This window comes from Natrix helvetica (assembly GCF_964273705.1).
Source record: "Natrix helvetica genome assembly, chromosome: 1".
Classification (NCBI taxonomy): domain Eukaryota; kingdom Metazoa; phylum Chordata; class Lepidosauria; order Squamata; family Natricidae; genus Natrix; species Natrix helvetica.
Window position 1 is genome coordinate 352672873 of NC_138548.1, and position 22193 is coordinate 352695065.

A 22193-nucleotide genomic window follows, 5' to 3' on the forward strand; every position below is an offset into this window, starting at 1 on the left:
GATCCTTCTATTAACTCAATTTTCTGGATTCTCGTAACTCACACAAATGGGGTGGATTTCCTACAACACGCCAAGCCAAAAGACACTTTACCCATTTCTTAGTGTGTCATAACTGGTCAGCCACTTTCTCACCCGAGGCTGAAGATAGTCACTTATAGAAAACAGATAAAACCCAGCCTTCCGGTAAATGTTCACCAGACAACTGGACACTTCTCACCCAACAGAAAACACAATTTAAAAATCCTAGGATGCTGCTCAGTTTTATATGTGTGTGTCCGTGTAGGTAGATATAGATATGACATTTTAGTTGAATAGAATTTGCACCTCACATGGTGTCTGCCCAGATCCACTGCATAAATGGGGTAATAACAGGAGTCTCTAACCTTGGCAACTTTTAAGACTTGGGGACTTCAACTCCCAGAATTCCTCAGCCAGCATTTTAATTAGACATGGCTGGCTGAGGAATTATGGGAGTTGAAGTTCCCAAGTTTTAAAAGTTGCCGAGGTTGGGAGACTCCTGGGATATAACATCCTCTGCTCAGTGTGACTATGGGGTCCAACGTCATACTGTAGATCACATCGTGACCGGCTGTAAGCTGAAGGCATTTACCGGTCCAGTTTCTGATTTTTTTTCAGATAAACAATTCTGTCCTTCTATGGTTAGATGGTACTAATAAAGGAGAATATTGGTAGCTCAGGGTTGATATGAGGGATCCTTGGTGCTCTTTGAACTTGCTTGTTTTCTTATAGACGTTTCATTAACCAAACTAGGTAACCTAATTTGGTAATGAAACATTTGCAAGAAAGCAAGAAAGCTCAGAGAACATCCAAGACTCCTCATGGCTAGATGGCCTAGAGTAAACATTTTTAGTTAAATATAACTTTTTAATATTCTTATTTTAAAGGTAAAGGTCCCCCCCCCCGCACATATGTGCTAGTGGTTCCTTACTCTAGGGGGGAGTGCTCATCTCCGCTTCAAAGCCAAAGAACCAGCGCTGTCCGAAGACGTCTCTGTGGTCATATGGCCGGCATGACTAAATGGCAAAGGCGCACGGAACACTGTTACCTTCCCACCAAAGGTGGTTCCTATTTTTCTACTTGCATTTTCACATGCTTTCGAACTGCTAGGTTGGCAGAAGCTGGGACAAGTAACGAGAGCTCACTCCGTTACGTGGTGCTAGGGATTCGAACTGCCGACCTTTCTGATCGACAAACTCAGCATCTTAGCCACTGAGTCTTAATTTAGGTGAAATGTTAATATACATTGCAAGTCTGTGCATGTTATACCATACACAGAGCCCTCTCTGCCCAGTTTTTGCTTAAACAGCCTCCCGCCCCTCATTTTCGCCCTCAATGACCTCCTGCAGCACTCTGCCAGCCAACAACGGGCCACGCGGGGGCCTTGCGAGGCCCGTTTTCGGCCAGGAGAGTGCTGCTGGAGGCCAAAAACGGGCTGTACGGGAGCTGCATGGCGGTCATTTTGGCCACCAGAGGCACCCTGGGCCAGTCCTTTGATATTTCCAGGCCAGCCCCTCGGACCGGATTTAAACACCTTGAACCTTGAGTTTGAGTGGGTCTTGAGTTTGACACCCCTGCTTTAAATGGCCTCCTAGCGACTGATTGCAGGTCAAGGACCGCCTATACCGACATTCTCTACAGCAGGCCTGCCAAACTGGCGGCCCGTGGGCTGGAGGCGTCACGCGCAGGCCACACCCACCCCGGCTCTACAAAGGCAAAAAACCCCATTGCAATAGGTCCCGATACGTCGCGATGTGACGCGATCGGGTTCGACCCCCGTGCTGCACAGGGATAACAGTGGGTGAGTCTCTCGGCAGCAAAAACGACGAGAAGTCTTGTGGCATCTTAAAAACTAACAAATTTATTATGGCATAAGCTGGCTGTGCCGTCTAGTAAATATTGGGCATTGTATACAGTGCTAGAAAAAAAAAGCAGGTTTAACAGAGCTTTGTAAACAAGAATAAGGTGCAGAAAATAGCACCGGTTTTTTTTTTTCTCAAGTAACGTAACAGAAGAACGATTGTATAGGAGTAAATGGAAGTACTGAGGTAACCTTGTCAACGGTCGAGAAGGCTTGGTGATCTGTTGTGTTGACAAGAGGAACAATGCAGCAACTCAAGTGTTCTGTGAAGACCAACCTTCTTCAGCGTGGTGCCCTCCGGCTGAGAATTCTGGGAGCTGTGGTCCCAACACCATGGGGAGGGAGCACCAAATTGGGGAAGGATGCTTCGGACTATTATCGGCTACTGCTATTGGAGTCTGCCCCCCCAGGAGACTCTTCCTCGTTTCCAGGCTGGCTTCTCAACGAGGGGGGAGTCTTCTCTGACTCCATGGGGATGGGAGGCGAAGGTGCTGGTACAGGACTCGCGCACACGGAGGTGTCGCGTGTCCCGTGGGCGGGAGTGGAAGTGGGGAGGGAAGGCTGGGGAGCCGAGACGCGGGCGTTTAGCGAATCGGCAATGTTCTCCAATAGAGTCGTCTGCCTCTCCAGGGCCACCGTGTAGCTCTCCATGCACCTCTGGAAGGCGGCATCCGAGTCGCGCATGGCGGCGGCCATGGTTTGGCTCGAGACCCGGATGCTTTTCGCGATATGCTTGGCGCACCACACGGCAACCTTGCGATCGTCAACCCGCCTCTGTGACTCCTTGCTGTCAAGCTCGTAGAGCGCCTCGCGGATGTTCTCGCCCGTTTCTCGAGTGGCGTTAATTAGCTCCTTCGCCAGCTGGACTCTCTCAATTTTTCTCTTGTTCCTGAACCGGGCGGTCCTCTGCGCGCTGGTCAGCGGAGCGTCGTCCCCCAAGCCTCTAGCAGGCGGAACGCGGTCGATTGGCGGCCCTACGACACCCTCAAAGCTGGCATTCAGATCCTTCCGGCCAAGGTTGCCCAAAGGAGCACAGATGATGTCGGAGTTCTCGAGAACTTCCCCCTCCTGCTCCTGAATGAGACTTTCAGCTGAGGAAGAGGAGAGAGAAGAGACATCAGGAGTCAGAAGCGAGGCCCACGGGAACGTAAGGCATCCTTTAGCCCAACGATAGCACTTAGCAATAACAACGGTCCTTATACAGGTAGTCCTCAACTTACAGCCACATTTTTGTTGTTAAATGATACATTTGTTAAGTGGATTTTGCCCCATGTTACGACCTTTCTTGCTGCGGTTGTTAAGCGAATCACAGCCGTTGATAAGTTAGTAACCTGGTTGTTCAGTGAATCTGGCTTCTCCACTGACTTTGCTTGTGCCATGACCCTGGGATACAGCAACGGTCATAAGTATGAACTAGTGACCAAACATCTGAATTTTGATCACATGATGAGGGGGATGCTGGAAAGGTCGTAACTGGGAAACACGGTCATTTAAATCACTTTTGGTAGTGCCATTATAATTTTGAATGGTCACAAAAAAAATTGTTGTAAGTCAAGGAATACCTACATACCGCTTCATAGTTCTTTCCAGCCCTCTCTAAGGGGTTTACAGAGTCCGCATATTGCCCCCAACAATCTGGGTCCTCATTTTACCAACTTCCGAAGGATGGAAGGCTGAGTCAACCTTGAGCCAGTCAGGATCGAACTCCTGGCTTTTGGGCAGTGAGCTAGCCTGCAGTACTGCATTCTGACCACATTACGGCTTTTAAAAAAAAACAGAAGCAGTGGTAAAATTCAAACATTTTTTTACTACGGGTTCTGCGGACGTGGCTTGGTAGGCATGGCAGGGGAAGGATACTGTAAAATCTCCATTCCCGCCCCACTCTGAGGCCAGCCAGAGGTGGTATTTGCCAGTTCTCCGAAGTACTCAACATTTCTGCTACCGGTTCTCCAGAACCTGTCAGAACCCGCTGAATTTCACCCCTGAACAGAAGTGAGAGTGCTCAGTAACTGGAACACATTTATGGCCGTTTACAGTGTCCTACGATCACCTGAGTGCATTTTACGATAGTTCTCCCAAAACTGCCATTTAGCACTTAGCACTTAAGATTTATATACCGCTTCACAGTGCTATACAACCCCGCTCTAAGCAGTTTAGTCTGCACATTGCCCCTAACAATCTGGATCCTCATTTTACCAACCTTGGGAGGCTGAGTCAACCTTGAGCCAGTGTGGATCGAACTGCTGTCAGTGGGCAGAATTATCCTTCAATACTGCATTCTAACCACTGCGCCACCAGAGTTTTGCACAAAGACCAGTGTGTGCAATGCTTGGAATTCTTAGGCTCTTCAACTAGAAAAGATGGCCAAGCATCTAGTACCAATATGAATGTCATGCCCCCCACCCCTCCCCGTCAGAGTCTGAATCTGCGGGGGAAGATGAGCTGGAACAAGAGCCAACAGAGATTAAGAGGGCGGTTCTGTTGGTGTTGGAGGAAACTGGAGAAGGGCAGTGTCAGTCCGGGCAGGCCTTTTCAGGATTTAGAAAGGCTTGCAGACAGGGAGTAGCAGGAGAGACACAGCTCAGGCGAAGAGCAAGGACGACCCTCTCCTGATCCAAGAGCACGGAGAGAAGAGAGAAGGTGTGAACAACGCAGACTGAACATGCTGCAAAGGAGGAGAGTGCCCCGCCCCATTTCACGAGGCACACCGGGGACTAAGATGTAAAAAGGCACCGGTGGGAGGGGCATTTGTGGGGAACAAACATTGAAACTGTGGAGCCTCATGTGCACTTGCCGCCTGGAGATTACTGTGCTCTGTCTTGTGGGGGACTTACCCGGTTTGCCTGCTTCACTGAACTTCTTGCTCTGGTTATTATTGGGCTAACCTGGTTTACTGGACTGGTGGCCCTGGTTACTGTTTGGCTAACTTGGTTTACTGGACTGCTGGCCCTGGTTACTGTTTGGTTAATTTGGCTTACTGGACTGCTGGCCCTGGTTACTGTTTGGCTAACCTGGCTTACTGGATTACTCGCAGCCAGAGGCTGCTTGTGAGAGCTTTGTTCCAGGACTTGTAGCAAACATGAGGATGTTTGGGGGCAAAGTTGGAGCAATAAAGGGGAGCTAGACCTGTTCTCTGGCTGTGTTGCTTCTGTGCCACACCCCGAGTCCTCACAATGAATCTGGGTTGGAAAACCTGTGGCTGGCATTGAAGCCATGTCTGCACTAGAGCAGGGTTCCCAATCCCTGGTCCGTGGACTGGCACTGGGCTGCGCCATAACAGAAACCGATTCACGCAAACAAGAAAAGCTTCACCCGCAGAGGATGCAGGCAGCATGCAAAACCACACCCCCTCCAGTCCGCGGAACAACTTCTCTCCACGGAACCAGCGCCTGGTGTCCAAAAGGTTGCTGCATTAGAGCAGGGGTCATCAACCTTAAACACTCAAAAGAGCCATTTGGACCCATTTCCCACAGAAAAGAAAACCCAGGGAGCCACAAGGGTCCTAACTGGAAGCCCCCCCGTTCAATTCTGGAGCTGACCAGAAGTTCAGGTCCCCCACCATAGAGTCTCCTCCTAGAGTGGCATCCTTTTTCCTCTGCCTGTCGTAACAGAAAGCCCTATCGACTGTGGAGCCGACTAGAAAATCTGCCCCTTACCATAGAGTCTTATTCTGGCACACTGTGCTTTCCCCCCCAAAAAACAGATGCTCCTCTCAAAATTGTCGTACTGACCAGCAACAGGGAGCCGCAGCAGAGGGATGAAAGAGCCACATGTGGCTCCAGAGCTGCAAATTGCTGACCCCTGCACTAGAGGATGAGATACCAGGATGCAACCAGCTACCAGGAGTTCTAGTCCTGCCTTAGGCACTTTTTGGCCAATCCTTTTCTCTCAGCCCTAGGAAGGAGGTGACAATGGCAAGCCATTTATGAAACTGTCGCCAAGAGAGCTGAAGAGATTTGTGTAGGCAGAGAAGAGCTGTGGTGGCGGCAATGGTTTGAATGCAGTATTGCAAGCTAACTCTGCCCACTGCCGGCAGTTCGATCTTGACCGGCTCAAAGTTGATTCAGCCTTCCATCCTTCTGAGGTCAGCAAAATGGGGGCAATATGCTGACTCTATAAACCGCTGAGAGAGGGCTGGAAAGCCCTGTAAAGTGGTATATAAGTGGTATTGCTATTGCCAAGACTGATTAGACAAAGGCTGTTTCAAAGGCCTTCAAAACAAAGAAATGATTATCACCGCCCAGCCTTACAGAATGGAAGCAATCTTAGGAATGTTAGCTTTGCATCTAGAATTCTCCTGAAATTTCTGGGAGTACGCAACAGGACACAAACTTCCCCGCTTTTGGAAGGAGAAAGCCCAGATGTTAAAATTTAAAATGCAATCCTTAATGAGGCACGGATTTTTTTACAGCTGGGGAAAAAAAATAAGTCTAGTAGAAAATAATTACAGACTCCAAAAGCCAAATCTGGAGTGTTATCTAGTGCTTTATAAGAGGGCACTCACTTCATAGAATACTGGTGAAGTTTTCAACTTATAACCACAATTGAGCACAAAATATATGTTGCTAGGTGAGAAATTGGTCAGGTGAGTTTTGCGACTTTTCTTACCACGTTTGTAACTGAATCGCTGCAGTTGTTAAATTAGCCGCATGGTTGTTAAATGAATCTGGCTTCCCGATTTGACTTTGCTGGTCAGAAGGTTGCAAAAAGGGATCGCGTGACTGGGACACTGCAACCGTCATAAATGTGAGTCAGTTGCCAAACGGCTGAATATAAATCAGGTGATCAAAAGGATGCTGCAACGGTGGTCAGTGTGAAAAACGATCGTGTCACCTTTTTTCCCCCCAGTGCCGTTGTAACTTTGAACGGTCACTGTTGTAGGACTACCTGTATATGCCTGGAAGAGACAGGTTAAGGCAGAACACAATAATCCCAGCATTGATGGCCAAGTCAAAGTGTTCTTACCTGTAGATAAAGCCCTGGATAACGGATGTTCGTGTTTTGGTCTTTCCTGCTCGTGGTTGGTCTCTTCCACCCCACCAAAGGAGGAGAATCGGTCTCCAAAACATTGTAGCAAATCCACAGGCAAATCGTCAACCCCTTCCGTCTCGTCATACGGTTCTTCCGAATACTCCGAAAGCACGTCCGGGTCAAGACGGGTGCCGGTGGCCTCTGGAGGGTCGCTATCATCCACAATTTCTCTTTCGAACTCCAACTCGGGATCGTGAGCCGCATCGTCCTCATCCTGCTCCTGCTTGACGTCCTCGCACATGGAGGAGGTGACCGTGATGCCATTCTCGTCGATCACCCGCACCTCCATGGGGAGATGGCTTCCTTGGAGCACCGAGCACATCGAGTTGGGCGGGTCTTCTCCCTCCGGCGACTGTTCCTCAATTTTGGGAGTGACCACCGCCAGTTGGTTGGCGGTAGGCCAGGGAGAGGAATGTCCCCGGTGCTTTTGCATCGCCAAGCTCCGGTTGGGTTGCAAAAGAGGCCGGTGGCAGTGAGTGGGAGACACCGTCCCAGCCTGGAGAAGGCGAGGTTGCTTTTGAGGGGGCTGCTGCAGGTGGGATTTGCTTTGGCTGGCTGTCCCGGAAGACCTCAGCCCCGGCGGACTAATTAAAGATTGCCTCGCAAGTAAAGACGCCTGCCCGGACGTTCCTGGAGCTGGCGAGGAAGCTTGCCTCGACCACTGGCCCTTGTCGCCACTGTTCGAAGAGTGCTTGGCGTCTCTCCGGCTGAGAAGGATGGTGGCTAGCTTGTCGTAGAACGGCATGGTCCGCACTTCGCCAGCACCGGGGCATTTGTTGTGAGTGGTGACCTCCTTAAATTTCTTCTTCAGCGCGTTCATCTTCTCACGGCACTGGCGAGCCGAGCGGTTGAAACCCCGCAAACCCATTTCGTTGGAGAGCCAGTTGAAGACTACCTCGTTGTGGTAAGTGTTCTGGAGTTCGTTCTGGACTTCCGGGCTGATCCAGAGGTCGACAAAAAGACCGATCTCTTCCTTGCTCCAAAACTTGGCCCTTTGTCTCTGGGACTCCTGAGTGTCTTTTGCAACGGCAGGGTAATTCGGCAACAGGGGTGTCCGGCCTGCCACAGGAACACAAATGCAGTTGTTGTTGTTGTTGTTGTTATTATTATTATTATTGTAAAGCTTCAGAAGTGTTAAGAAGGCTCTAAACGCATCCAACCCATTTTATTTAGTTTGGATGCCAACTCGCATTTAATCAAAAGCTCTTTGGTTACAATGGGATTTTCCTTCATATTATAAACAATACGATTTATAAATGATGTAAATGACATACATTTGGAGTTAATGGGCATTTGGGTTTAATGAACAGCATCCCCCCTCAACTACCCAGAGTCTGTTAAATCAATCTTTTGCTGTGTATGAAATACTTTCTCATTTGGGTTAAGTTGTCTAGGACAGGAGTGTCCATACTTGGGAACTTTTAAGACTTGTGGACTTCAATTCCCAGAATTCCCCAGCCAGCTGGCTGGGAAATTATGGAAGTTGAAGTCCACAAGTCTTAAAGTTCCCAAGTTTGGACACCCCTGGTCTAGAACAAAGTTGGTTTTTCTTTTTTGTATCACATCTAAAGGCTACCTTTCCTCCAAGGCCCTCAAGGACCCCAATTTTCTGTTCCCCCAAAAGCCTGTACATCAGTGTTTCTCAATTTTAGCTATATTAAGATGCATGGACTTCAATTCCCAGCATTCCAGAGAGGCTAAGAAGGAGGAAAGGAGGGGGAAAAGAAGGAAGGAGAGGAGGAAAGAAGAAGGCAGAGAAGGGAGGTTGAGAAGATAGAAGAAGCAAAGTTGTTGCAAAATAAAATGGAGGCATGAGGTGGCAAGAAAGTGGCCCAAACTGTATTCTATATATTTGTAAGAAAATAACAATAAAGATTAATGATAAAGAGATAAATGTTAATAGTCATTATAAGGGTGTATATTTGTGAATGAACTTGAAAGAGAAAATTATTATTTTTTAAATTCCCAGAATTTCACCGCCAGCATGCTACCAAGGGAATTGTGAGAGTTGAAGTGCACTCATCTTAAACATTGCTAAAATTGAAAAATATAGCTATACACTGTGAGAAAATTTTCTAATTGTCTCCCAGGAAACTGATGGATGAATGAGGATCAAAAACCCGGGAAGGAAACTCTACTGACAAGCAAAATGATTTCTGAGAACTCCCTACAGGTGGAGTTTCTTGTCCCATGAAGTATTTGGTTTCTTTTGGCAGCTCTCAACAGATGGCAGCACTAGGCTGATCATGTCTGAACTCAGAAGCTGAGCAGGATCTGACCTGGTTAGTATATGGATGGAAGACCTCCCCAAAAATCCAGGACTATAGCATAGTTTAGAAAATTGGGGCTGGGGAACCAGTGCTGAAGAAGCAAGACAAGAGAGGTCTAGAGAGTTGCCACAAAATGGAAGCTCAGATTAAGCCAATATAATAGAAAAAACCCGCACCAATTCATAATGGATGCCAGTCAAGATTTAAAAGCCAATTCCAAAACCTGGTTGAACAAATTGAACGCAACATATAAATTACAAAATACCACAACGCCATTAAATAATCACAGAAGATCCTGTCTTCTATCACTAGGAGACGAACCTAGTGCAGGGTCCAATACTATCATCTCAAATGCTTGGAAAGGCTTGTGTGGAAAGAGAGAAGGCCAAAAATGAAGAAAATAGACCCTGCAGATGAGTCGTCCTTTGGGGTAACGACCTAAATGCAGTTTGCGTGTCAGGGATTCTGATCTAGAGTTAAAAGAAGCCATGGTCCCTCCAGAAAGTGGAGGCTCATTCCTGACAAGCATTCGGGTAGAAACCAGAATGTTCTAAGGCAGTTTCTCAACCTCGCCAACATTAAGATGGATGGACTTCAGCTCCCAGCGTTCTCCAGAGCCAATGTGCTGGCTGAAGAATTCTGGGAGTTGAAGTTCACCCATCTTAATATTGGAGCGCTGCTGTGGCTCAGGAGTGAAGACTCTTGGCTCTGTCAGCTGGAAAGCCAGCAGTCCAGGTTCAAGACCCGAGCGCCACATGATGGGGTGAGCTCCTGTCCTCGCCCCAGCTCCTGCCAACCCAGCCGTTCGAAACCATGCAAATGTGAGTAGATAAATAGGTACCATTTCGGTGGGAAGATAACAGCGCTCTGTGATGTCATGCTGGCGGGAACATTTTCAGACAGTCCTGGCTGAAACGGAGATGAGCACTGACCCCTCTAGTCAACAACAACTAGTGGAGTAAAATCTGCAGGGGACTCTTAATATTGCCACGGTTGAGAAACACCACACTAGGAGGAGTTAATCATTGTTGAGTCTTATCTTAATAGAGCCCCATTTGTACTCCTAGAAGTACAACATCCAGTGGTGGGATACGACCGGTATGGGGGTACCGGTGCCTGCTGAGAGCACCAGGTACCATTCCAGTATGGTGTTCCGGAGGTCCCACCCACCCGCCTGCCCTCCTTACCTGTATCTCATCCGATCGGGGCTTACGCACACGGAGCGTACGGCGCCTGCGCGATGCTCCGCCAAGCAGCTGGAGCATCGCGGGCAGTTAAGTACACATGCGCGCAGGCATGTGGTGGATGCCCGGCCCCGTTGCACCATACCGGTTGCAACGGGATCCGGAACCCACCACTGACAACACCATAACCCCCCAGGGAACGCTATACCCAGCTTTCGGTGCCAATCACATTGTGCAGAGTATCCCCTAAGATTATGCACACAGATAGGGAGGTACAGGTAGCCCTCGACTTACAACAGTTCATTTAGTGACCGTTCAAAGTTACAACGGCACAGAAAAAAATGTGACTTAGGACCGTTTTCCACACTTAACGATCTTTGCAGCTTCCCCAGGATCATGGGATCAAAATCCAGATGCTTGGCAACTGATTCATATTTATGACCCAGGGTCATGTGATCCCCTTTTGAGACCTAACCACAAGCCAAGTCATATGCAGAAGCCAGATTCGCTTAACAACCGAGGTACCAACTTATCAACTGCAGCGATTTATCTCAACCACTGTGGCAGGAAAGGTGGTAAAATGGGGGGCAAAGGGTCACTTCACACACGTTTCACTCAACAACAGAAATCTGGGCCTCCATTGTGGTTGTAAGTCGAGGGCTACTTGTATAAAATAGTGGGTGGCAGCAGAGGGCAATTCATCATGCCAGGAGAGAACAAGTGGAAGGTCCTTGTATGGGGCGACTACGGATTCTTACCCAGCGCCATGACATTCTGATAGCTGTCCTGCATGGCTTCTTTTGGGAGGGGTCTTTGCGCCCGTTCAACAAAATTCACTTTGCTTCTGAGAAACATATGACCGCATCATGGGACGACACAAAGCCCTGGAAATTAGGAGCAGGGTAAGAGGGAGAGGGGAGGGAATAAGAACAATTCAGGATCTAACTCAATGCAGGATGGATGACGGTCGATCCACCATCAATGTTATTGCTATTTCATCTTTATTTATTCATCGTACCTAGGAATTGCCCATTTACCTCACACAGAAAATACACCCAATTTCCCCAAAACTGAGACCTCCCCAGATAATAAGCCCAATCGGGCTTTTGAACGCATGTGTTAAAATAAGCCGTCCCTCGAAAATAAGCCCTCCCCTGAAAATATTGCAGCACAGCAGCAGCCACGAGGTGACCACACTTGCCGCCTCCTGCATCCAACAATAATAAGACCTCCCTGAAAATAAGGCCGAGCGCTTATTTCGGGGGTCAAATGAAATTAAGACTCTGTCGTATTTTGGGGGAAACACAGTATTATTAATATTTGTTTTATTCCTATCTTACTCATTTTCCTCCAGGGTTGATTCAATTTAAATCAAGTCGATTTAAAATCACGATTTAAATCATTAGTAAAAAGGCTTGATTTGAATGAACTTGATTTAAATCGTAATTTTTAAAGAGCAGCTGTCATCTCTGTCCCGTGGCAGCTCCTCCTCTGACCTGCTGTTGACTCACCGACAGTCCCAATATTGAAGAATATGCAGAGTATGCCATATAACTAAGCTCCATTTCATGCTGAATAAACTAAATTATTAATGTATCTTAAATAGAAAACTATCTTTAGATAGAATCATTTTATCATAAATTTGATTTAAAAAAAACGATTTGAATTTTTTAAAATCTGATTTTTTTAAAAAAAAAAAACATTGACTTTAAAAAAAAAAATGCAGCGCTTCATGAATTTGCGTGTCATCCTTGTGCAGGGGCCATGCTAATCTTCTCTGTATCATTCCAGTTTTAGTATTTGTGCTGCCGAAGCGAGCATAAAATCATTGATTTTTATCCACCATTTTCCTCTGATGTTAATTTTTTTTTAATGTCTCCTTGATATAACAACATTGGGAAGTTTCTGGAGAGGGGGTCACACACCCAAGGCCTTTGAGCCCAAGTCCATACAACACTGTTCCAAAACTATCAACTAGAAAAACAAACAAAACCATTTTGAATTCCCAGCCTTCGTTATTTAAGATGTTGAAAGAACTGAAAGATTCTATTTTCACCAATGAATGGATACATTTATTTATCTGGAAGTATCAGCTTTAAATTGGCCATACAGCAAATTAAAGGTGCATATAATAGATGTGAAATTGGGCTGTAAAGAAATTGACCCCTGAATCACTACACCAATGAACAAACAAATAAATGCTTCTCACTTCCAGAAAACCACGGTAGGATAAACACTTAAGAGAAGCAAAGTCTAGTTTATATCCTATCTTTTTTCCAAAAGCGTGAAACACCATCCAACTCATCACAGTAGGTCAGGAGTTCTCATAGGACGGTCCTTCAAGAGCATTTCTCCTTTAAAAACTTCCTGGATTGACCATGTGACCTTTCAACATTGTTTGGTCATACAATTCCAGGAAGTGCCACAAAGCAACAGCTTCTGCTGTGAGCATGAAGGCTTTTTCTCCCTATCAACAGAAAGAACGTGTCAAGAGCTTTGGCTATACCATCTATAACAATATTCCTTGGCTTGGTCACTTTTAAGATGTGTGGACTTCAACACCCAGAATTCCTCAAACAGCCATGCTGGCTGAGGAATTCTGGGAGTTGAAGTCCACATATCTTAACCCTTGCTGGGGTTGAGTAACACTATTCAAAGTAATAACCCACTGCACAAACAAAAGTTACATTTGGATAAAATTCAAATATAAATCCAGCAGAGTACAAATCTTGTTTTTAGAAAAGAGGTGGTTAAATGAACTGGCTTTAGCCCACTCCACACATTCATTGCAGAGATAATTCCCACCCACCTCCATTTTACCTCATTAATACAGGAGCAGAAGAAACAAGAGAAGGTGTAACATTTTCCTAAAAGCAGTGGGGATTTAATCCTAGGAAGAATCAGTCTGAACAATGAATTATATGGTTTACGGGGTATCTCAAAGCAAGCAAGGATCTGGTGTAGCCCAGGAGTTTTATGGGATGATATTAGGTGTCATGTGTGGCCCATTCTGCCCCTTAAGGATCTCACAATTACATAAATGGGGGAGCGGGGAAGACAACCCCATTGGACCCTCTAATGGTGGGAAGATCTGAGGGCCGCTACAGATAAAGGTACCGTATTTTTCAGACTGTAAGACTATAAGGAGTATAAGACGCACCAAGATTTTGAAGAGATAATTTTTTTAAAGGGTTTGCCCTCCCCAGCCCCACTCTGCAGGCCTCCCAAACCCTCTGCACGTCCATTTTTGCAAACACCGGGATACGCGGGGCAGGGTTTCGGGAGGCCAAAAATGCTGTATTCAGTGTATAAGACACACCCAGATTTTCACCCTCTTTTTTGGGAGGAAAAGGTGCATCTTATACTCCGAAAAATACAGGTAATCCAATGGGCTGGGTATTTTTTTCCCCATCACTTTCATAAAAAAAGTAGCAAAGGTTTAAGCAATCAAGCCACATCAAGGGTTATTTTAATACAAGCTTACTTAGAAATTTGCCCTTTTGAGGGACACAGTGATGGAAGTGCCGATATGGAAGTGCCGATATGGAAGTAGGCTCACACCAGGATTTAGGTCCAAGGAAACACCTTCAGGAATCGGCTGCACAGATCCTGTAAGTCTGCCGATATCCCTAAAATTAAAAGAAGTGAACAAAAAGTTAGGATTGTTTATCTGAACTTACTAGAATTCTGCACACAAAAAGTCCCTTGTTTTTCCCAGCATATGAAAACACCTCTATTCCAATTTTGTTTCACCTTTGCCTTTAGCAAGCCATAGTCTCTCTGTCTATGGAGATTCTCAATCATTCAGGCCAGGGTTGTCCCAAAGGTGCTTTTGCAAGAGGCAACTGGTCTTTCTTTGTTTTTCCTTGAATACGCTTTGCTTCAGTTCTGAACTGAAGAAGCTTCTTGGATGAGAAGCAAAATGTCTTCAAGGAAAAAAGAAAGTAAGTCCAGTTGCCTCTTGAAAAAGCACCTTTGGGACGTAAGTCTCTTTGGTCTCCTTTTCTCCACACCTTTGCCTATTTCTGCTTTTCAACGCACTACTTCTCCTACCGTGCCCATCTCCGATTTATTTAGATTTTGTAATCTCATGTTTATTTAGTAACTCAATTGGACAGATATGCCTAATACGCCTTCCTCCTCTTATTTTCCCCTCAACAACAATCCTGTGAGGTGGATTGGGAATAGGACTGTGCCGAAGTCACCCAGCCAGCTTCCATGCCTAAAGTGGGACTAGAACTCATCATCTCCTGGTGATTGGCCCAAAGTCACCCACCTGGGTTTTCATGTCTAAGGACTAGAACTTACGATCTCCCGGTTGGTGCTTTGAATACTAAATCAGACTGGCTGTCCGATCATTTGGCCATCCCTAGAAATCTAGAGCCACAAATATTTATTATGCATGTTTGGATTTCTTTTTTGTTTGCATTCTGCAGAAATAAATGGAATAGCTCCAATTTCTCTCAAGCGTCAGCAGACAAAGAAAATGTAGCCCGTTGATCTACTGGTTCAAGTTTGATTAAAATCAACAAGACTTTGCAAGCAGGCAAAGGAGCACAATTCTGTTCATTTCTGTCCCGAGTAAAAACCAATTAAGCGTTGGAAAAAAAGTAGTCACCCACGGCCTATTTAAAAATGTAAAATCTTACATGAGGAACACTGGAACTCCAGAGTCTATCGGCTCTTGGCCTAAGCCAGGGGTATCAAACTCAAGGCCCATGGGTCAGATCTGGCCCGTGGGGTGCTTAGATCGAACTGCTAGGTTGGCAGAAGCTGGGACAAGTAACGGGAGCTCACTCTGTTACGGGGTGCTAGGGATTCGAACCGCTGACCTTTCTGATCAACAAGCTCAGCGTCTTAGCCACAGAGTCACAGTGTCCCCCTAAAAAGGGTACAATAATGTATAAGAGTGTTCCCTTCCAAATATCACTCTCCCCTTCCATTTCTAGATGTAAATCCTTTACCGGATTTCTAGCTTTTCCCACGATGTGGGAAAAAATGTGGAAACTAACAGGGGAAAACATCCCATAGCTCTGGCTGATGGGAGTTGTGGTCCAATACATATGGAGAAGCCCAGATTAGGGGAGATCTGTTTTAAAGAAAAGGAACTGTCCAGGCAGGGGGGGTGATAATCTTTTGTTTATCCTTTTCAACCACTCCTTTGGAATCACAGCTTGTAATATCCCGGGGGTTTCTTGAGAATGGACCAAAAAGACAAATTACCCCTTGGCCTATGAGACAGTTTAGTCACTATGTATCATCTCCAAAATTAAATCTGATAAGCCAGGGATGTCCAAACTTGGCAACTTTAAGACTTGTGGACTTCAACTCCCAGAATTCCCAGCACGCTGGCAGAGGAACTCTGGGAGTTGAAGTCCACCCATCACGAAGTCACTAAGGTGGAGGAGATACATAGGCCTAGTCCAGTGTTGGCAAACCATTTCAGAATTGAGTGCTGGAATGGGAGCGCAGGCACATGTGCGGAAGTGCCAGAAACCAGAAGAGCACTTCCCAGGTGCGCCGGGAAGCTGAGCTTCCGGTTTACTTCGCCATCACGGGCCAAGTCTGTCCTTTGCACAGCAGCCCTGTACTGAGCTAAGCATCTCAGGTAAACCAAGTGGGCCTGCTAAGACACTTCTCAAAATCCTATACAACCTATTTCTGTCAATTAAACTACACACACACTTACTTCAGTGGAAAACAATCTGTGTAGCAGAGGGCTGAGCTGAGGAGAAAGCGGTGCTGAGGTTGTTTGTTTGAAGACATTTCACTGCTCAACTAGGCAACATCATCAGTGCAAAGAGAGTGTGGGGTTCACAACTCCCTTTAGACAGGTAGCCCTCGACCTACAACCACAATTGAGCCCAACATTTCTGTTACTAAATGGGACAGCTAAGTTTTACTCCACTTTACGACTTTTTTTTTTGCTGCAGTTGCTAAGTGAAGCACTGCAGTTGGTGAGTTAGCAACCCCGTTGTTAAGCAAATCTGGCTTCCCCACTGACTTTGCTTGTCGAAAGATTGCAAAAGGGGATATTCCATGAGCCCGGGACACTGCCACAGTCATAAGCACGAGTCAGTTGCCATGTGTCTGAATTTTGATCATGTGACTACAATGGTCGTTAAGTGTGAAAAAGGGTGATACGTCACTTTTAACTTTCAACAGTCATTAAATAAACTGCTGTAAGGTGAGGACTAACTGTGTACAGTAGCTTGCTCTGCCAATACAGGCAGGCCTCGACTTACAATCATAATGGAACTATGGACATCACAGTCCTAGGTTATATAATAGTAGCAATCTGGGTCACCGACGTGACCCACGTAATTTTATGGCCTTTTTTGTGGCAGTTGCTAAGCAAACTAACGGTCTGCTATGGGCCAGTCTTGTCCCTTAAGCCCTCATAAAATGTTGTCACATGGCCATAGGATGCTGCAAACAGCCGAAAATGCAGGCCACTTTCTAAGCACCTGAAATGTGGTTACATCACCTTGTGAGGATGGAGGTTGGAACTTCAGTATGTAACTGCAGTACCCCACCATAACTTCAAATGGTCACTAAGCAATTGAGTTGAAAACTTTCTATATTAATGGAGGCGTAGTTTTCTCCTTGGTAGTTCCCTGATTTGTTGTTGTTGTTAGTTGCGAAGTCGTGTCCAACCCATGGACTTCGTTCCTCCAGGCCTTCCTGTCCTTTACCATCCTCTGGAGTCCATTAAAGCTCAGGCCTACTGCTTCAGTGACTCCATCTAGCCACCTCATTCTCTGTCATTCCCTTCTTCTTTTGCCCTCTGTCTTTCCCAGCATCAGGCTCTTCTCCAGTGAGTCCTTCCCTCTCATTAGGTGGCCAAAGTATTTGAGTTAGCTTTTAAGGTTAATGTTTTTAACTTTTTAAAATTTTTAAATTTTTTTAATCTAACTTAACTAAATTGTACAGGGAACTTCTACTACCTCCTCCAGTCCTATGTTTAATTTATTTATTGTATACTTATAACATGTATATTTACTGTTCAACTATTTTAATATGACTGTACACCGCCCCGAGTCTCTTTTGAGAGAGGGGCGGTCTAGAAATCCAATAAAGTTAAGTTAAGTGAGTTTCCTCTTCAGGATCTGGTTTTCTAAAGAGCAGTCAGGGTTGATCTCCTCTAGGACTGACTAGTTGGATCGCCTTGCAGCCCAAGGGACTCGCAGGCGTCTTCTCCAGCACCAGAGTTCAAAGGCCTCAATTCTTTGGCGCTCAGCCTTCCTTATGGTCCAACTTTCACAGCCATACATTGCAACTGGAAAAACCATAGGACCACTTGATTAGGAACCTGTTTTGTTTTTTAACTTCTGCTCCAGTTTACTGTTTCATGCAGAGAACTCTAGCCAAAGAACTACCAAGGAGAAAACACCACGGCCCCTCAAACACAGACAGGGCAAGCTACTGTATATAAACAAGGAGGAAACCCCGCACTCACTAGCACTGATGATGTTACCTAGTTGGGTAATGAAACATCTGCAAGCAAACATACAGATGAGAGAGCACTAAGGACTCCACACATGTGAGTTTTTTCCACCAGTCAACACAAGCAGGACATAAGTAGAAATCAATGTGCATCCATAAGGCGCTTGTTTCAACAACTCAAATAGCTAAACAAAAAAAAAATAGCAATTTCAATCTTTGGGGTTTCCCACTGGAAAACTCCAGACTCCCCGCCCCCTCTTGCTGTCTCTCTAGGTCCCTCCCTTCCCTTTATTTAGAGCAAGATCACTTTCTCTGGGCTTTGAAGTGGGGGGGGGGGGCGCTTCATCCAGAAACAGAAGAAAAGTCTTCTGCCTTCTATAGAGGGAACATCCACTAAGCATCTAGGGCTATTAACTAACAATTTCCCTTACAAAGGAATGGCTGTGAGTGCTATACAGATCAGTGAATGCCCAAAGGAAGGTATCTCTTACGCTAGCACCCCATGACTTTGGAATTTGACACCCAGGGTGATGTGCTAAGCTCCCTTATGGGTGATTAGAAGAATCCCTCAAGCCTTTCTTAGAATCCACAAGATTGTGACATTGGACAAGATTGTTAAGGATCAGTGCTGTAATTTAACGTGGGTGGTTGTGTAGCTCCATACTCTTTAATAGTTCCTAAGTGTATTGGTAATTACAAGTCACCCTGTAAACAGAGAAAGCAATTTATTTCCTGATTACACCCAGCTGACCTTGTCTGGGCTCAGAACTTAAGTAGGGCTGGGCCCAGCTACTATTGCTGTACATGAACCTGGGGGAATTTCACAGCTATAGACTAGGTGGGATATCTAAATGTACTTCCCCCTATAGCAAGAGGCAGCTGTGAAAAAACGAAAGATGGAACAGAACTGTATCTTTTCCCATTCTTCCCCAGTGTCAATATCATCTCTGACAAAAATAGATTTACCCACTAATCCAGCGGTTCCCAAATTCAGCACCAGGGACCGGTTTCGTGGAAGACAATTTTTCCACCGATGGAGAAGGGGGATGGATCTGGTTTTCCCACGATTGCCTGGCCCTGTTCCTAACAGGCCATGTGCCAGTAATAGCTCATGGCCCACGGGTTAGGGACTCCTGATCTAATCAATCAACCAACTATAAGGAAAGGGAGGCTGGGAGTTGTAGTCTCATTGTGTTTGGAACAACTTAAAAGCACCTGCTCTGCTGTCCTTAAAGTTGGAGAAGGACTTTTTAAATAGTCATGCGAAATACCGGTAATCTTCAATTTACAAACATTCCGTTTAGTGACCATTCAAAGTTACAACAACAGTAAAACAGTGACTTATGATAGCTTTTTCGCACTTATGACAGTGGCCATGGTCACGTGATCAAAAGTCAAACACTTGGCCCCTGGGTCATATTTCTGATGGTTGCAATGTCCCTGTGACCGTCTGACAAGCAAAGCCAATGGGGGAAGCTCGATTCGCTTAACAACCTTGTTACCAATTGAACAACTGCAGAGATTCATTTATCAGCTGTGGCAAGAAAAGTTGTAAAACGGGGCAAAGCGCAAGAGAAATGCTGGGCTCCACTGGGGTCGTAAGTCAAGGACAATCTGCAATCCAGTTCAGAGTTACAAGCAAGAGCACAGTCAAAACCCGATGCCCCGACATATTTTGGGGGCACCACCGCCATTCAGTGACATTGTCACTGGTACCACACACAGAGCGGTGTATCAAAACCGGGGTTTACCTCCATGGGTGGCTCTTCCACCACACGCCCATCTTTCTTCACACAGCGTTATCTATGACCTCAGCACACACACCACTTTTGAATTAGTGCCCTACATTGTATATGGAAGAGCTACCATTCTGTGTAAACAAAAACAAAACAGCACTGGCTGGAAAACCATGGTGTTAAAAAGAAATCCTGCTCAGCTCAGTATTGCTGGCTTTTAAAACAGCCAACTAAAGCCCATTGAATTCAATGGAAGGGGCCTTGACTTTAGACAGAAATCCTAACAACTGTGAAAGAATAGAGTTACTCCCTGCTAAAACCCATAATCCACCCCATGCAGGAAAAAGTTGCCTTTCAACTTGTTTGTTTGTTTGTTTAAAAGCATTTCCATGCCCGTTACCTAGACTAGGCAAACACCCTTCCAATGATCACAAATTGCACCATTCTAGGAAAAATCAATACTCAGGACAGGGTCAAGTTTGCCAGGGAGCAGAGCGATAGCGAAACAACCGACAAGTTCCAGAGGCTGTCTTTAAGGACAGCAGAGCAGGGTGCTTTTAAGTAGCCATCCTTGGAACAGACTGCACAAAGGTACACCACACTATTAGACGTGTTTACACACTGAATGAAGTCCCAGGAATTTATTTCTTTTCCTGCAAAGAGACTCACTGCCATGCAAAGAGGCGAGGAAGGATGGCTGCTGGTGCAAAAAAAGGAAATAAAATTGGGAGGGACAGCACTCTAGTAAAATTATCAGCTGTGCAGTTGCTTTTCTTTCTCAAGTAAAAGCATGATTCCATGCTGCTAAAAGTCAAGGTAAGATCCCCAACCCAAGAAATAAATTTTAAAAAAGCAACAAGACCTCTTCCGGATCAGACAAAGGCCTACCTTATGCAGCATCCTGTTTGCCAATGTAGCCAACCAGATGCCTTTGAGAAAGGAGAAAAAAAGCAGCTTTTTCCACCACCCCAAACACGCTTGCAAAGCCTCTCTCCGACTCGGGTTCCCCGCGAGAACCGATCCTCACGGCGGCTTTTCTTTTTCAAATATATATATATCTAAGCACGCATTAGATGTCCTCCCAAGGAGCAGCAGCAGCCGGTGTGGGTGGCCCAAGCCGAGAGACGACAAAGGAGGCGACCTTCCTCTCCTCTTCTCCTCCCCCAACCCCACCACCCGGGAAAAGTTTATCTTCCAAGAGTAAAGTTGGGACCGCCGATTACTCAAAAGGGGGATCTCTCCTCCCCACCCCCACCCCCCAAATCCTGGCGGGTTCCAGTGATCGTCTGCATGCACTCCGGATCGTCTGCATGCACTCCGGAGACACACCAAAGCACAGCTGGGATTTTTTTCCTCCCTCTTTTTTTTTTTTTAAAGAAGCAAAGCAACGCCGGGCTTGCAAGGAGGGGTTGGGTGGGGAGAAAAGAGAGGAGAGTCTTCATAATCGGACTCCAGCTCTCATCATCCCTAGCCGGAGCTGGGGGGGGGGAGGGAGCGGGAACGATGGGAGCTGGAGTCCGGCCCTTCCGGGAAAGACCCGGCGTTGGAGAAAGCTGGACAAAGAAAAACACCCTTACGAAGCGTCGGAGCGGGGGGAGAAAAGCCGGTGGCGGCTACGGAATCCAGAGCTGCTCCGGGCGGCGAAAGCTGGTCTCAGCGCCTGCCCGTCTCCTCCCTTGGTCGGGAAGCTGCCGCCTCGGACCCCCCCACTCCTCCTCCTCCTCCAAATGCAGCCGGGGGCCGGAGCCCGAGCCTCGGCTTCCTCCCCCTCCGCCTTCCGCCCGCCAAGTCCGCTGCAGCCGCCGCCGCCGCCGGGTCTCCCGCTCGCGGCACAAGGGAGCAAAGGCCTCAAAGTGCAACTCGCGAGAAGGTTGAGGACTCTTCTTCCTGCTCCTCCCCCACCCCCCGCTCGGCGCGGGCCAATAGGAGCGGAGGAGAGGCGCCTCGCTGATTGGCCAGGCGATGAATGGGGCACGCAGGGGAGCGGGAAGTGTAGTTTTTTTTCTGGGTCAGGGGGATTAAAAAAAAAACACAAAACTACAGCTCCCTAGAGACCTCGGGGGTCGGGTGTGAAGCCGCGAATTTACGTTCCCTGAAAACACACACACACACACACACACACACACAGAGAGAGAGAGAGAGAGAGAGAGAGAGAGAGAGAGAGAGAGAGAGAGAGAGAGAGAGAGAGATTTTATTTTATTATTTTATTTTTTTCAACTTCCCTTATGTGCGGCCAGAACCTGAAAATAACATTTAAAGCTGCTGATTCAGTTCTACAGAGGAATTAGTGAGCCTGTCGTCTGGACCTCTATAACTGTCTGGAGAATTAGAACTGGAGGGGGAGGAAAAACAATTACTGCTAAACTGCCTTCCATTGAGGACCTGTACACTGCACAAGTCAAAAAAGAGGGCTGCGGAAATAGTTACAGACTCCTCACATCCTGGACATAAATTGTTTCAACTTCTACCCTCAAAATGATGCTATAGGGCACTGCTCACCACGACAACCAGTTTTTCCCCCCCAACACCATCACTAAACAAATAATTTCCTCACCACTGTCAAACGATTCACTAAAGCTGCATTACTATTACTATTAGTCTCCTCATTGTTCCCATCACCCATCTCCTCCCACTTATGATTGCAGGA

General features: G+C 46.5%; 1 protein-coding gene and 1 long non-coding RNA gene across 3 annotated transcripts in view; one reads left to right on the plus strand and one right to left on the minus strand.

Annotated features, from left to right (window-relative positions):
- Positions 1-22193, plus strand: part of LOC309383178 — a 474080-nt gene that overhangs the window by 91903 nt on the left and 359984 nt on the right. The window lies entirely within an intron of this gene.
- Positions 1854-21394, minus strand: LOC309383157 (uncharacterized protein). Of its 2 annotated transcripts, none has more exons than XM_081935361.1 (5): positions 21124-21394; positions 13849-13993; positions 11123-11248; positions 6845-7969; positions 1854-2970 (listed from the first exon to the last, which is right to left on the minus strand). In XM_081935361.1, exons 3-5 carry the CDS (start codon positions 11217-11219, stop codon positions 2255-2257), a joined length of 1938 nt encoding a protein of 645 aa, XP_081791487.1. In that variant the 5' UTR covers positions 11220-11248; positions 13849-13993; positions 21124-21394; the 3' UTR covers positions 1854-2254. The 2 variants fall into 2 exon arrangements, with proteins under 2 accessions (XP_081791487.1, XP_081791488.1); XM_081935362.1 differs by lacking the exon at positions 21124-21394 and adding an exon at positions 20435-20563.

Excerpts from the sequence above, each read along its gene's own strand:
- LOC309383157 (XM_081935361.1), bottom strand. The coding sequence starts at position 11,219 with ATGTTTCTCAGAAGCAAAGTGAATTTTGTTGAACGGGCGCAAAGACCC. Across the intron at positions 7,970-11,122 it reads TCAGAATGTCATGGCGCTGG|GCCGGACACCCCTGTTGCCG; the intron begins GTAAGAATCCGT and ends TTCCTGTGGCAG. Across the intron at positions 2,971-6,844 it reads ATCCAGGGCTTTATCTACAG|CTGAAAGTCTCATTCAGGAG; the intron begins GTAAGAACACTT and ends CCTCTTCCTCAG.